This window comes from Typopeltis vanoorti, chromosome 21 (genome assembly GCF_054136105.1).
Source record: "Typopeltis vanoorti isolate ZY-2024b chromosome 21, IOZ_Tvanoo_1.0, whole genome shotgun sequence".
Taxonomy (NCBI): Eukaryota; Metazoa; Arthropoda; class Arachnida; order Uropygi; family Thelyphonidae; genus Typopeltis; species Typopeltis vanoorti.
The window spans coordinates 30483331-30499869 of record NC_143569.1 but is presented as its reverse complement, the minus strand read 5'-3'; the positions used below and the strand labels follow the sequence as shown (position 1 = coordinate 30499869).

The 16539-nt window shown below is 37.1% G+C and overlaps 1 protein-coding gene across 4 annotated transcripts in view; it reads right to left on the bottom strand.

Moving 5' to 3' along the window:
• stau (double-stranded RNA-binding protein Staufen) overlaps window positions 1-16539 on the bottom strand; it is a 228576-nt gene that overhangs the window by 186630 nt on the left and 25407 nt on the right. For 3 of the 4 annotated variants that reach the window (XM_090410838.1, XM_090410840.1, XM_090410839.1), the window contains exons 1-2: window positions 8932-9117; window positions 1236-1301 (exon numbers count right to left, since the gene is read on the bottom strand). In XM_090410838.1, the coding sequence (XP_090266964.1) occupies window positions 1236-1301; window positions 8932-9112 (247 nt within the window). In that variant the 5' untranslated portion in view covers window positions 9113-9117. Of the gene's footprint in view, window positions 1-1235; window positions 1302-8931; window positions 9118-16539 lie in introns of those variants that run through there. The other variant, XM_090410841.1, reaches the window with a different exon arrangement.

Below are 16539 nucleotides of genomic sequence, written 5' to 3'. Positions count from 1 at the left end.
GCATGTGACATATCTTCATGACTAGGATACTTGTATATACAGGCTGATGACTTCACATCAGTCTGCTTGCTTATACTTCAATAAAGCAGGACTAAATATAATTTCTTGGCAAGTATAATTTACATTCTGACCAAAAACATGCTATTCTTGGTCTGGCTCTCACTGATGAGTCAATAAAGGTCAAAACCAGCCTGGGAAGTGATTCTTCTCATAATGCATAGCATACACTTCTGAAAGGATGCGTGCTTTGCATCATGAGATACTAAAACAAATTATGTGAAGTCATCAGTCTCTACATACAAGTAGCCAAGTCATAAATATACTTCCCACATCAAACTTCGTTTGCTTACACTTGGAAGCAGGAATATAATTTCTTGACAAGTTTAACTTAAGATCCAATTAATGTTTGCCTAATTGGTGTGTGTGTGTGTGGGGGGGGTGATCCCAAAAGACCTGTTAAAGCTAGGTGTAAGACAAGTGGAAGCTATAGTTACCCAAGTGAATGTCAATGCCATTTTGGGTATTTATTTCCGAAGAATCTGCATAGGAGGAGCTGATCTTTTTTCCTCCCTAAATTTACTACAGTGAACCTTGTGCTATAACAAAGTATTTTACTGATTCTTAGGGATTTGCTATAACAAGTGTTTACTGTATCCAATTACAACAAGGATTCCAACATTGAACCTTAGCCTGCTCCTAACTGTCTAGCTATTAGATGTTACTAGATGATCCTGTCATCTGTTAACAAATTTTCTACCCATCTAACTAGGTGATCATTAATACTAACATGTTTTAATCAGTACGTTCTTATGTGGAATGATATCAAAGGCTTTGCTAAAATAAAAAAATCACACCAGAGTCCATCTCTAGTCCTAATCATGTGGTAAATGGTCTATTTCCCTTGTGACTTCATGAAAAGTAAACAGATTTGCAATAACTTATCTTCCTTAACAAACCCATGCTCTGCCAAGCTCAATAAGTGATCCTATCCTGGATACAGTTCCTAATAATCCATTATTATAAATATAACATTAAGAAGACTCACAAGTCTGTAATTCTCCACTTTGCATGATGAACCACACTTATGAATTGGAATAATCCTTTCAAACTTCTAATCGGAAAGTACTATTCTTATCTCAGCAAATCACTGCTGAAATTTATGTTTAAATTGTTAAAAAAATAAAATAAAAATAACATAATATTTCAGCAAAGAGAGATAAATTAAGTCACCATACCTGGAGGTTTATTGATGCCCTGAGGAGATAAAAGAGCTGCTGCCAAGTTATTTGGATTCATTATTTCTGTTAAAAAAATAAAACTTTATATATGAAATCATTAAAAATACAAAGGAAAATATTCTTACAAAAATTTTTAATAATTTTTAGCTATTTAAATGTTTCAATGATAATATTAGTCATAATTTAATAAATTTAATTTAATCCTTTATCCAAGTGTGAGCAAACAAAGTTTGCACCTGAAAATATCTTCAGGACTGAATATGGTGTTGTACTATCTTACCAGAGTAGGTAGTACAACACCGGGCAACTCGTAGCAAAGGTGGAGCCCTATCCTAGTGTCTGCTAAACATGCCAAATACATCTCCTTGAGGATATGTATTTGGCATGTTTAGGCCAAATACATATTTGCCAAAAGGTGTGCCACCTTTTTTTTTTTTATTAAATTACTCTGGATTTAGTGAAAGATGTTAAAAGTTTATTTTTCACTTGGTTAGACTATAATAAATTTAAGAGAATGAAGATAAATTTAAGATAAATGAAGAGACCTCAATAAAGGTCGAAACTAGTCTGGGTAGTGGCCAATCCCTTAATGCATATCCGCAAGGAAATGTGTTTTGCATTATGGATAGGAGTTTTAGATACTAGGATAGGAGTGTTGGTAGCTTGCTCCAACTTTGCTACGAATTGCCCGATGTTGTACTACCTAACCCGGTAAGGCAGTACAACACCATATTCAGTCCTGAAGATATTTTCAGGCACAAACTTTGTTTGCTCACACTTGAATAAAGGATTAAACTAAATTTATTATAGTCTAACCAAGTGAAAAATAAACTTAGTTATAATTTAGCTCATGAATTTTATTTTTCTAATTAAAATTACTTAGTAGATAGAAAAATGTTCCAGTAATGAGGAAAGAATTTAATTATGCATCCATTTTATGAGTCTCTAAAGTAAAGAATCATGAAATGGAAATATGAGCCTATAAGCAGAGATATGACTTAGGCATAATAATTCCAATTAGATCACTGGCAAAATTTAGTTGTCTGCAGAGGGGCAAAAAAAAGTGGCCCAGAGCTATAACTTCTGTGCTATGAAGTGCAGATTTCATATGTGCCCTCCCTTTCCTGAAGTTAGATCATATCAACATGGTACTCAACACACCAACTTGTTGATCCAAAGTGTAAAACTTGGCATATTTCAGTGGTGAAACAACTCACAATACCAGTTTATTGGTATTTCTCTCTTTAACCATTTCTAATCATCATCTCAGCTTCACATCAAGAAATAACTGCTATCCTGATTGCTGAGTAAATAGTCTCTCAGCTCTTCACAGGTTGTGAGTTTGAATCCTACTGAAAAAAAAAAAGCATCGATGTTAATGAACGTCTTTGTGTGACAGATAAATACCATCACCTTGTGTGAACCCATAACCCTGATTACTGCAGCCCTGAAGTGTTCAATGTTTATGAGTACTTTAGCCCATGCACTTTAATAATTTTGTGCAATGGGTTTATTAATACATTTCATGGGAAGATCTACACTTCTTCTTTGGTGCATCAATCCAAAGATTGGTAGTTATAGCAGCACATCATAACATCCTGTCTTGTGACCCCCTTTTTATCTTTTCATAACTCTTAGCACTGGTTAACATCATTATGTTATTTATATATGAAATTCTGGTCTGTCTCGTGGTTTCTTTCCTTCTACAGTCCCCCCCCCCATGCCTCAGATGGTGTCCAATTAGGCTTTTTTTCTCTGATTGATGTGGTTCATTAGACCGCTCTTCATTAACTATATTTAGAACTTCATTACTTTTTCTTTCTGTCCACTAATTTTCATCAACTTTCTCCAGCACTAAAGTTCAAATGCCTCCAAATTTTTGATGTCTTGTTTTGTTAGAGTCCAGGCCTCACAACCATATAATGCAATAATGCTATATATTTATGTTTTCACTAGCCTTTTTTAAGCTGGGTGCTAAGTCCTTTACTGATTAAAATGTTTCTTTTGTTATAGAATGCTTTTTTGGCCAAGATTATTCGTGCTTTAATATCTGATTGTTTCTTCCATCCTTTGTGATAAGACTTCCAAGATATTTAAGATACCTGTTGTATCAGGTTATTATTTATTTTCAGGTTTATTTTCATTGGATCTGCTTTACTTGTAATTAATAGTTTTGTTTTCTTATAATTAATTTTTAGGCTGTACTGTGCGAAAATTTCTTCCATCTTTGTCAGGGTTTCAGTTTGTCTTCGCTATAACCGCCATATCATCTGCAAACTGTAGCCAGTTAATATCAATTCCATTTATCTTAATTCTTGTTTCTATTAGTTCTTTCAATTTATTTATTGCATATTCAATGTAGAGATTAAACAGCATGGGTGAAAGAGAGCACCCATGTCTTACACTTCTACAGTTTTTGTTTTATTGCTGGCTCTTTCTATTAGGGCTTCTTGGTGCTTGTAAAAATTAAATATGAGCCTTCTATCTCTCATTGTTTTTAGGAGGTGAAACATTTGGTTCCAGTCAATACTATCAAAGGCTTTCCCCAATTCAAGAAAGACTATCAGAGTATTTTGATTCTTCTCGAATCTTCTTTCGATAACTGTTCTTAGAGCTAGGATTGCTTCTCTTGTCCCCTGCTGTCTCCTGAATCCAAACTGGTCATTGCCAATATACTCTTCAGCCTTCTTTGTTAGTCTTTTTTGTATAATTTTTAGTAGTATTTTCGAAGCATGTGATATTATGCTTATTGTTCGATGATTTTCACACTTGTTTGCATTATTGACTTTAGGAATGGGTATGATAGAGCACTGTGTAAAATCTTTAGGAATGATTCCCGTTTCACATATATCCTTTATGATCTTGAAAAGGTATGACTTAATTATGTTTCCTGAATATTTTAATAATTCTGAGGGGATGTTATTAATGCCTGGTGCCTTGTTGGCCGACAATTCATTTAATGCCCATTCATCTTTTAATATAGTTGGACCAATTTCTTCTACGCCAAGTCTTGTTTCATCTTCTATAGTCTTGCCATCTAGACCTTTTCCACTACATAGATACATAGATCTTCTTAAGTACATCCATCTTTCCGAAATTTCTTCCTTATTTATATGTTCCCCTGTTTATTTTTGATAAATGTACTTTTTTTTTTGTTTTGCTGGCTTATTACTTTTATAATGTTATAAGCTTTATCGATTCTCCCAGTCTTTGTTAGATCTTCTAAGATCTACACGCACTTCCAAAAAATAACCTACCAAAATATCACTAACTTTAGAGATTAATCAAAATTTGATGATCATCTAAGGTCAATCAAGGATATTTGAAAGTGCTACTTTGAAAAATCATCAGGTTTTTCAATCCATTTATTATTTTCATTTCATGTTTATAAACTTGAACTGCCAATTATTATATTTTTGGGACATCTGCCACAAAAACTGGATCTACACATATAGCATAGTTGCTACTTTGATACAGTATATTCTTTAATATCCCTATGCAAAAACCTAAAGAACACAACAGTGTCATGTGGGCAGAGAAACAGAAGGCATCAAGAATTAAAATCCTAAATATCATTGGGATCAGTACACTGTTTCTGGTTGAGATTTAGCAGTACTGGAAACATTTAGATATCTCAACATCAACTAATATGAACAGGACTTACAAAAAATAAAGCTGCCAAAAAATTATATTCTTGGTTCAATCCTTTATCCAAGTAATTTTGTTTGCTTACACTTGAATAAAAGATTAAACCAAAAATAGAATTTCTTGGCATCTTTAATTTATAGTATAACCAAGTGAAAAAACTTGGTTATACTATACTATACAAAAACTGATCATATTGGTTAGCATGTGTAAATCTTACAACTATTTAAATTAACACTTACAATGCAATAAACAAACAAATAACTGTAGAGTTCAATAATAATGCTACTGTTGGCTACTATTTTACTGTAAATGCTAAAGATTTGAATCTCACATAAGGCATGGATGCTTATACGTTAGACAATTTTTAAATAACAGCTTCACACATACAAGAAAAACTAAATATAATTTATTACTCCTATATATTTCACCACTCAATATGTTATGAACTTCATTCAGGTTGAAGGCAAAGAATTGGTACATACATCTTCAAGGCCCACTCTTCCTAATTGGGTTGTGGGGGCAACAGCTGCAAGAGGAACTTCCAATGGTCACGATCCTCTGCCACCAAGCTCAGGTGTTCTGGTGGGATTCCCAAACGTGTCCACCCAAGGTTTTGGATATAATCTATCCAGCGGGTACTTGGCCTTCCACCCCTCTAGCTTGGCAAAGAGGGCCTGCTGAGGGAGCCTCTCTTGTGGCATTCTGACCAGGTGCCCATACCAGCGTAACTGTGATCTCTCAACACGGAGCAGCATCGGTTGAGTATTGAGGGTTTCCCGAATTGCAGAGCTTCTGACTCTGTCGAGTTTTGTCAGCCTGGCAACCCCTCGAAGGAACCTCATTTCAGCCGCTTGGATTCGTGTCCGTATTCTTTCGGTCATTACCCAACTCTCATGACCATAGGTGAGGATGGGGGACATAGACTGTATTGAAGACAGCCAACTTTGCCTTCTGGCTTAACTCCCGCTTCAATACTACCGAATGGCCAAGCTACCGCAATATTGAGCTTGCTAAGCCAATTCGAGTATCTAGCTCTACGTCCCATTTTCCATCATCCGTGAATATGGACCCAAGGTATTTAAACATCCCAGTGCACTCTAAATGTAAGTGGAGTCCCAACGAGACAGGTGGAGAAGTTTAAATACCTTGGGTCCACAAATGTTTCAGTTTTGGCCACACTGATCTTCATTCCAGCATCTGCACAAACAGCTACAAACCTATCCAGGGTCCACTGGAGGTCATCTGTGGAAGAGCTAAGCAGAACTAGGTCACCTGCAAAAAGCAGACGTCCAATGCTACATTTTCCAATTCTGACACACTCACTGCCTCGGCTGTGCCTATCAATCCAGTCCATAAATATTATGAAAAGGAGGGGTGACAGAACACACCTTTGGCAGAGGCCAACAGAAACTGTGAAAGGTTCAGACTTTGTGCTGTTTACCCTGACACAAAACTCTGGGCATTCATACAAGGACTTGATGGCAGCTAATAGTTGACCATCCACTCCATACTCCTGTACTACTTGCCAAAGCTTATCCCGAGGAACCCGGTCATATGCTTTCTCCAAGTCCACAAAACATGTGTAGACATTCTTGGCATATTCCCAAGATTTCTCAAAGACTTGCCTTAAAGTGAAGATTTGGTCAGTTGTGCTTCTACCAGGACGAAAGCCACATTATTCTTCCTGGAACTTTGACTCAACTATGCTCCTGCACTGTCTTTCCAAGCACATAGCATACACTAAAGCCATAGTCTGGTGTCGTTGTCGTTGCCATTTCCGTCCTTTTGCAGAACCATTTCTTTGGGCTGCCCCAAAACACCTCCCCAAACGGGTAGCGGGTCCATTGATGAAGTTTCCTCTAGCAGAGTGCTGAGGAGTGGTGTCTAAGGGAGACTGTAACATATTTTTTGAACTGGTCCCTCTGCCTAAAACCCGAACGCGTCCCTTGGTAACCCGCGTGACGGACGATGCGGTATGAACATTTTTTGATGGCCTGATCATGTTACAGTGTTTGATAATGTCCTGTTAGCACAAGACGAAATGACATGGAAAAATAGGAAAGATTCCCCTCGAATACTCTAATAGCATTCGGGGGGAAGGAGCAAGAAGAGAAGAAAGAAAGAATCAAGGGAGGAAGAGGAGGGACCAGTCTACACCACTCAATATGTTATGAGCTTCATTCAGGTTGAAGGCAAAAAATTGGTAACAAGATTTAAATTCTAAATACAAGAATGAGTCAGAGCATGCATATAATATCACACATCTCTCAGTCACAACTGTACAGTAGGAGAAAAACACTATTACAGTTCAGACATGGAACAGATGTATAATTAATAAAAAAAAAATATATATATATATATATATAATTAAAAAATTATAAACAATTAACATTAATCATTTCCCAAAATTAAGAAAGGCATACAGTCTGTCCAATTAAGATTAGGACAGTGGCGTAGGACTTCACACAATTCAAAAAATAGACGATCAAATTTGAACCTGTTATAATGTAGCATTTTGATTCCAGTGAATTCTAGTCAATTACATGAGAAGCAAGGCCTTCAGATTCCAAAAATCTTATAGAATATTAATATTGTTCTCTTCTAATAATAGCAGAACTGCCAGTCTGTCCAAAGCAGCAAAGATGACAAATCTTTGATTAATGATAAGAAAGATTACAACTTTTGGGCTGGTTTAATACAAATTATATCTACAAAGGGTCCTTGCTCTTTGTATCCAAAAACGGGAGACTGCTATCAAATTCATTACCATCAAGTTCAATAGTGAACTTGATGGTAACGAGTATATGAGTAGTTAATTTTATCCTGAATTAAAGTGGTTCTGCATTTCAGATATCCTGTTCTGGATAAGTTTGCATAACTTCTTGAGTTTATAAGGCTTCTTTTTAAATTTGAAAGCATTATGAGTTCCTTCTATCAAACCATGGCAAAAGTAACAAAATTTTAGTGTCACCAGACAGTAGCATTATATGGTAATATATAGAAGAATAAATGTCAAAGAAAATAATATTTCAGCACTCAACTGGTCACCCTCCTTTTTTTTTTGAGATACTGCCCCTGATAGAATGACTGATTGATATACCTATCAGTCAGTCACTCTCCTATCTAGGCTGAAAGCTCTTTAGTTTCCCTACCCCTCACATAACCTTACCTTATATAGTAAAATACTATTGTATGGTAATCTATCAAATGCTTTTGCAATATCCTGTATGTGTATGTACCCTAGCATTTTCTTATGCCTACTATATTTCCATAGATTCAATGCACATTGATGCATTCACCATAACACTCAGAGAAAGATGCATTCCAATCATTTACAACCATGCAATTCTTCTATTTACATCACATGTTATCACTAACTTGTTGCATTCATAGCTTTCATTCTCATCCTACCTATCAAAGCTATGAATCCACATTTCCTAACTTTTATCCCAGTCAGCAATCCATAATCCACCTACTGATTACCTGTTTGGTTAACATACTTGTTCTCCAACAAAATGCAGGTTTGAGTTCCAGCATTGGACAGATTAGGAAATTAATTGCAGCCCGGTGAAATTCATCTCCCAAAATTCCATATTTGGTCTCTATAATAAAGTTTTCATATTATAAAAAAATAAATAACAAAATTTAAAAAATCTCTTAACCCACCCACAGTATTAATGTACCTTCTGCGCATCTACTAAATCTATGCACATAGTAAGCAATTTTTACTTTCTCGCTTAAAGTTATTAAGTGGGCAGTTCATATATTCACAAGTTACTAGGTGAAATACAGCCTATCGCAAGGCAGCGACAAATAGAGAAAAAGATTTCGATATTAAAGGGTAATGTTTCGATTAGTGACCAACAAGATCTCCTATTTCCACAATACAAAAAGAAAATTAACTCGTTTTAAGGTTTCTGCTGCAAACCAACACATGTTGATAAGATGGAACGTACTTAGGAAGCCATGTGCTTGTATGCCTTAATATAAAAAAGTATACCGTTAACGATATCGAAACTTCCAATTTCAATTACACGCTACTTACCATATAAATAGTGAAATATCACAGCAAAAGTTGATACAAACACTAATACACATATAAAAACAATCACGGAGCATTTTGCCGATATCCGTTTGTTAATTCGTTTTGGTTCATTTTCGAATGTAATAAAAGCACAGTCTTTACTCCGGGAATAAATTAAAGGAGAATACACTTGCACGGCCATGTTGGTTGAAACGCAAATCAAAACTACCGGAGGTGCGCAAGAAGACACCTGCGCATTTTCCCCCTAACAACGCCAAAGCAGAAATAAGTACAGTGACTGTCCAAGATTTCGTAAGCTTAGCTTGGAGAAACCAAGTTCCGAAACTCCTTTCTATATAAAAATAAATAATGTTGATTTAATGGGGACTATTTTCAAGAAATTAGAACAGATGTTCACTGCCACTACATTATACTCTACGTCGAGTTAAAAATCAAGAATAAAAAAAATCTTATAAAAGAAAATTGAATAATTATGTGCACCAAGCTAACAAGATGTTTATAAGTATCCTTCGGACAAAAGTGAAGCAAATTTCCACAAGCACATGAATAGTATACGTGCACCGTCTGTCAGACTCTAACACACTATTACAAATATAAGAGTATATAATTACGTAGAGAAAGGCGTTTTGTCACAAAAATCAAAACTGAACCAATGTATTTTTATGTTTTATTATCAACACTAGAAGTACGCTAAATACATCAGATTTTTACACGTAACGGAAATGATTCAAAACTAGCATGAAAATGTGTGTTCGTTATCACAATAAGAGGAATTAGAGATTTTTTGTTGTTGTGTTTATGCATTAGGCAGCATAGTGTATTTTATATGATTGTATCGATTTTATCTCGCTCGTTTGCAATGAGCGAGTTAAAAGTTTACAAAAGTAAGACCGAAACCAAAATTTGAATGAATACGGCAATGCAATTAAATTCTATTCAATTTTAGAGCGATTATTTCAAATCCTTTTCCTAAATTTTGCTACTGAAAATGATCTGATCTCAGTCAACACTCCACCGATTTGTGTAGTGAATGCAAATTTCAATAAAACATCATGCCAGAGATGAGTTATAATATATGCATATTGTTTAGCGGTAACACACACACACACACACACATATATATATATATATATATATATATATATATATATATATATATATATATAAGGTAACAAGATGCAACTCTTTCTTTCACAAAAGGTTATAAACCTAAATGTAGGCCAGGGATTGCCAGACTTTTTATTATCGAGGAACCAATAAAATATTTTTTCATGATTCTACAATGCTCGAATGTAATTTTCCAGGGCATGTGAATCCCGCTGATCCCCAGTTCACAGGAAGTGAAAACTGACAGCATTTATTAGTGAAAAGTATATACTTGGGAGTAGCACTGAACTCACAATATGCATATCACCAAATAAATATCAAAAAAAAGAATATGTATTCAATGAATTTTTCAAGCTCACAAAATCCATTCTTTCATGAAAAAAAACAATGATGCACGAACTTTAATAATTACGAAAAATCAGGCCTTTCTGATCATACCCTGGACACTGCGCTGAAATGATAAAAGAGACAACTGTTACATCATAAAATGTAGTACGAAAGCATATATCAAGAAGCCTTGCTATGCAGCAAGTAAAAGGAGGAATAACTATGGAAGAATGACTTTAAAAAAGTGCTGATAACGGGAAGGTAATAACAGAAACAAAGTAAATAGTTGAATTACAGAGTGAGCACTTTGAAGTAGCGTACTGTTTGGGTGGTGACTTTGCAATGCCATATATGACATTGACTGATGGGAGGAGAGGTTGAAGAAATGGAGGTGTTTTAAAATAATGCAGAATCTCAATGAGAACAACCATGGGATTAGATAGCATATCAGCCCATGTATTATGAGAATGTGCAAAGAAATTATCAGCTTATCTGACTAAGCTGTTTAATTTAAGCCTCGGTACTGGGATGGTGATACTCCATAGCTCAGTCAGTATAGACAAAGCCCTCTGGTCAGAAAGACCTGGGTTCAATTCCTGTCATGATGTGAGGAACCTTTATTTGGTTTCTTTAGACGAAAGGTGAGTTAGCTGGTCTCATATGGTGGTAAAGGGATTTTTAATCTGGAAACTTGGTTTTTTGTCCTACAGAACAGGCAAACCAGCCTTGTGAACACACATGGATTACAGTCATGTCATGAATATGTCCCAGCCATACAACAGTCCCAAGCCCAGATAAAATGGGGGGGAGGGGGGGGAATGGTGAACTACCTTGTGAAAATATCACCAAGGAACACTTTGTGGTCGATGCCTACAAAGTCATCTAGGGTAAGGTAAAACAGTTTGCGACATAAAAGGGGCTCCAAGTAGTCAAATTAAAAGTCAATCACAGCATCTCAGGAGTGGTGATTAAGGTATTGGAGAAATTGGTAAAAGACAGAATTCAGTACTGGTTGGAGAGGAACATAATACTCTATAAGGGAAAGCATGGTTTAGTAAAGGATAGGTCTTACTTAGTAAATGGTTTACTTTTTATAATAAAATGCTTCTGTAGCACAACTGGAAGAACGATGGTACACTGCACCCTTCAATCGGAAAAGGTCTAGGTTCGATTTCTCGTCTGACGGGAGGAATCTTTATATGGACTTTTTTTCAGTTGAAGGTGAGTTAGCCAATCCCATATGGAGGTAGCAGGGTTTGTTTTTTCTCCTGGAAACTGTACATCATACTGTTAATTTGTACATCAGTGATATAGGAAATGGTTTAACAGGAAATATTCATATATTTGTTGATGATGGTAAACTGGGAAGAGCAGTGGTAAATGAAGGTGATGCAGAGATCCTACAGGAAGACGTAAAAAGACTAGCAATATGGACAAAGGTACATGGCTGCAGTTTAATGTGGCCAAGTGTAATGTGTGAACTTCGCAAAGAGTGTATAAGATGATACTTTTTTCTAAAATTTTTAGACCAAAAATTGGGAGTCATCTTATACACGGGGGGGGGTAACTGGTTGAGAGACCCACAGTTGCTGTGGTGAAACTGCAGTACCTTGTCTCCGTGAACAGGTTTCTGCCAATCACTAGCCTTTGTTAACTCTGTCGACTGACGTCATTAATGGCTGATTCTGAATAAACTAATCAGAACTGTGAAAGCATTTAAACATCTGAAACTTGTTGGTGGGGTAAGTTAATGCATTAACAATATTTTGAGCACTAGCCCATAAAATGTCTGAAAATAAAAAAGACTGTCATATTGCCGGCCTGGTTGGTCGAGTGGTTAGCGTATCCACTCTCCAGCCAAAAGACTGAAAGACTGCAAGTTTGAATCCTGCCATGGGCATGGATGTTTGTGATTGTCTGTAAAAGTACTAGTGGTGGTAGTCGGTGGTAGATGACGTTGGTGTTAGATGATGAAGGTTGGTGGAGTAGTGAGACAAAGAGTTGTAGAGTAGATGCCCTCCCTCTTTGGACTCCCTGGAGGTGTGATGTTGTAATAATAGTAATCAATTACTTAAAAATATTACCTAATTACTAAATATATTTTGAATATTTAAAAAAAATATCAAATGTGTTCTGTTTTATGTTTAAAATATTGATTTCTTAATTTTGAGTTCGAAAAAGTAGGATTCGTCTTTATACACGGAAAAATAAGGTAATTGTGTAAAAAACAAAAAACTTCATGGAGTTTGCCAAGAGAGAGGATTTGCCTAAGTGTATATGGCTCATAAGGATGATCCAAATTACTAAAACAACAATTCTCTCTCTCTCTCTCTCTCTCAAGTGAAGTGATTTGACAATCCACTGGAAGATGCAGCTAAGTTTATGAATGTTCCATTCAGAAAAGGTTACATGCCGAACTAAAAAGCAGAAAATTATGACCAGCTGAGGAGTATACTGAGTTCAGTGCACTGGAATCAGTTGCCAGATGGGAAGAATATAGACAGTGCATGGGAAGCATTTAAAAAATACTTCATGCAATATCAGAATGTGTCCCAAGAGTTCGAAGAACAATAGGATAGGAGTCAAATGGATGTGTAATCTTATTAAGCAAGAGATTCGTAAGAAAAGGATGATGTGGAAGGCATACTGTGTTCATAAGGATGATGTCTGTTATAAAAATTATAAGCAGCAGGCCAGAAGAGTCACAACTATACTATGCAAAGCTGTCTGAGTATGAAAAGAAACTGGCTATGCAAGCTAAAGAAAGAATGAATTATGAAAGAATAACTCTACTGAATGCATTCCTAATTCCATTGCACAAGGGTGATACAAAGACCGATGTATCCAACTATCGACCAATTAGTATCTCAGGAGTGGTGGTGAAGATTTTGAAAAAGTTGGTTAGGACTCGCATTGAGAAATGGGTTTGACAGTGAATTTCAACTTTGCAATGAACAGCATGATTTCACTAAGGGAAGGTCATGTTTTAGCAACTTGCTCAGATTCTATAATAATGTTACCACTGAACTAGACAAGGGGAAATGAATACACCATGATACTTTTGGATTTTGCTGTTTTTGACAGAATACATCATGGTAAACTGCTGCATAAACTGAAGAATATATTGAAGAGGTTTGGATTATAAAATATTAGTGTGGATAAGAGGATGGCTCAGTGAAAGATATCAAAAAGTGGTATATGAGAAATGTGGGACTGCAAGATTTAAGATTTTCAGAATATAACCATCAAATTCTTAAATCTCTCATCTAGACTCACCTTCTGGGAATGGATATCACAGATCAGTTAAATTACTACCTCCGTGCTGAATTCTCCGAACACTTGATGCCTCGTCAACATCAGCCTACTTCTCGTTCCACAATGGCTTTGTCAAACAGGAAGCAGAGGAAGAGGGCCTATGCAGCTATGCAGGCCCTCTATAAAAAGAATAGAGGGCAATGCACCAAAACCATCCTGGATGGTGCTTCCCCTCCATCTCTAGCAGACTTACATGATTATTTTGTTAAAATCTGGAGTACAGTCTTTTCTGCTCCACCTCCACACTTCCCTGATGATGATGATGATGACCAACCTATGATATTGAGGGCCATTCCTGCCCTTCAAATATACCAGCCTGTCTCCATCCAAGAGATTAAAGCAGCTCTTCCATCCAATTTCTCCGCCTCTGGTCCTGATGGCTTTCCTGCGTCTAGACTTTGGAAAGTGCCGTTGAAGAATCTTCAAGACTTATTGAACATTCTCCTTTTCAGTAAGGCAATACCACCATACCTACGTGATTCAAGAACTATCTTCATTCCTAAGAAAGAAACTTCAAACTGTGCATCAGATTTTAGACCTATTACCATCTCCCCCCCCCCTGTGATACTTAGACTCTATCATAAAATTTTAGTTAAATGAGTTCAGCAACATGTACAGCATGATTATAGACAGAGAGCTTTTGTCACTTCAGACGGCTGTGCCGAGGATATATATCTTATTTCTTCTCTTCTCTCTGATTCCAGACACTGCCTTAAGCCTCTATATAAGCTGTCGCTGGACCTCCAAAAGGCCTTTGATAGCATCGCCCTTCCTGCTTTCCTTTTAATGCTGTCTATTGCTGGATGTTCAGAACCCTTTCTTTCCTATGTTATGGAGCTTTATACTTGGGTAGCTCCATCACTATCACTACAGGGGTCCCGTGCGACTTCTATTCCCACAGTGCGGGGCGTTCGCCAGGGTGATCCTCTATCTCCCCCTTTTCTTTAACTGCATCATAGATGAGTTTCTATCTAGGTGCTTCTTCCTTTAATGCTATGGCCTTTCGGCAGGAACTCCTACTAAGGTAGGCTTGCAGGAACTCCTTGACCAGACAGTTGACTTTTTCTCTATTCGAGGCCTTTCTATTAATGCAGAGAAGTCCTGCCCTTTAGCTCTTGTCCCCCTCTGGTCGTGACAAGAAGTTTAAGGTCGAGATTATAGAGTTTTCCCCTGCACGGGAGGCCGTTGCATGCTTTGACCATCCTGGAAGAGTGGAGATATCCCGGTATCATGTTCACCCCAAAGGAAAGGGCTTCTATCCTAGAAGCTGGGATCGCTTCTTTAAGGAAAGCTCCTCTCAAGCCCCAGCAAAGACTGTTTCTCCTTTCCCACTATCTCCTACCTCGCTTTTACCGCAAGTTGGTGCTTGGTAGGACATATATCTCGGTACTGTCCCGATGGACAGGGCTATCCATTCAGCCATGAGATCATGGCTCTGACTGCTGCCTGACACCCTTACTGCATATTTCCACGCGAGGGTGAAGGTGGACTCGGGGGTTCCATCACTTAGATGGCTGTCCAGAATCATGAATTTAGAACTATCTTCTTCCCCTATCTGCAGAGAGGCTTTCTATAGCCCATTGATACAAGAAGACTTTAGGCAGGCTAAAGGCTGGTCCCATTATCAAGGTACCTTAATAGAGTCAGCACCCACAGAACACAAGAGGTGGGCATCTCTGCTGCACTGTTCTGTAGATGGTGTTTCTTTAAAAGAGTAATATCTGGTGCCTCCCCAGCATGATTGAATAAAGGATGGCACCAGACTACTCCCTGGGTTTGAGAATATTGACTTTATTAGGACGAGGATCAATGCCCTGCCCACTCGAGCCTGATGATGACTCAAACTGTAGGGCTGGCTGTCACTACAGTGAGACATTGTCTCATATAGCCCAATGTTGCTTCTGCACCCATGAGGTCCGTGTGCGAAGGCATGACGTCGTGGTCTCCATTCTGAACAACTGCTTTAAAAACAAAGGTTGGGTGACCATGGTGGAACCACATTATAGGACCTCTGCAGGTTTATGTAAGCCAGACAGTGATTAAAAGAGATAGTGACGTTTGGGTTATTAATGCCCAGGTGGTGGGAACAGGGCATCCACTAGACTACAGCCATAACAATAAAGTAAATTATTATAAAAATAACCAAGATCTAGTTAATAAGATATGGGAGGAATATGGGGCAACCCCGAGGTTTACCAACACCACCATCTCTTTACATGGCATATGGAGCGCAGATAGTTATATGGACTTAAAACAGCTTGGGCTTACGCAGAAGGATATAAAAGTTCTTTCTTTGAGGGCCCTACAGGGCACACTGGTGGCATGCCGTTGCTACCAGCAAATGACTACAATGATAACTAGAACAGGCACAGGGTAAAACACTTGTAAAGGCTTAGGCCTATATATCGTTTGGACGAGATGTAACGGTAGTACTGCCCATAGCCAGTACAAAGTTTAATAAAATAAAAAAAATAATAATAATAAAATAATAAATAAAATAAATAACCAGTGGTGTACCACAAGGATCTGTCATTGGTCCACTGTTATTATTCAATCTCTACATTAATGATATTGGGAAAGATATGACAGGCAACATACAGCTATTTGCTGATTATGATGCAAAGATAGATAGGGTAACCAGGAATGCTGTTGATATGCAGTACTTGCAAAATGATTTGAATAGGCTAGAATTGTGGGCATGGGAAAATGGATGTCAGTAAATGTCAAGTCATGCACTTTGGTTTGATTAGATATCCAATGTCATATTATATTGGTGGGATTATGCTAGAAGTTGATTGGACTAGGGATCTTGGAATTTTATTATTATTATTATTATTATTATTAAACAAGACCTCATGG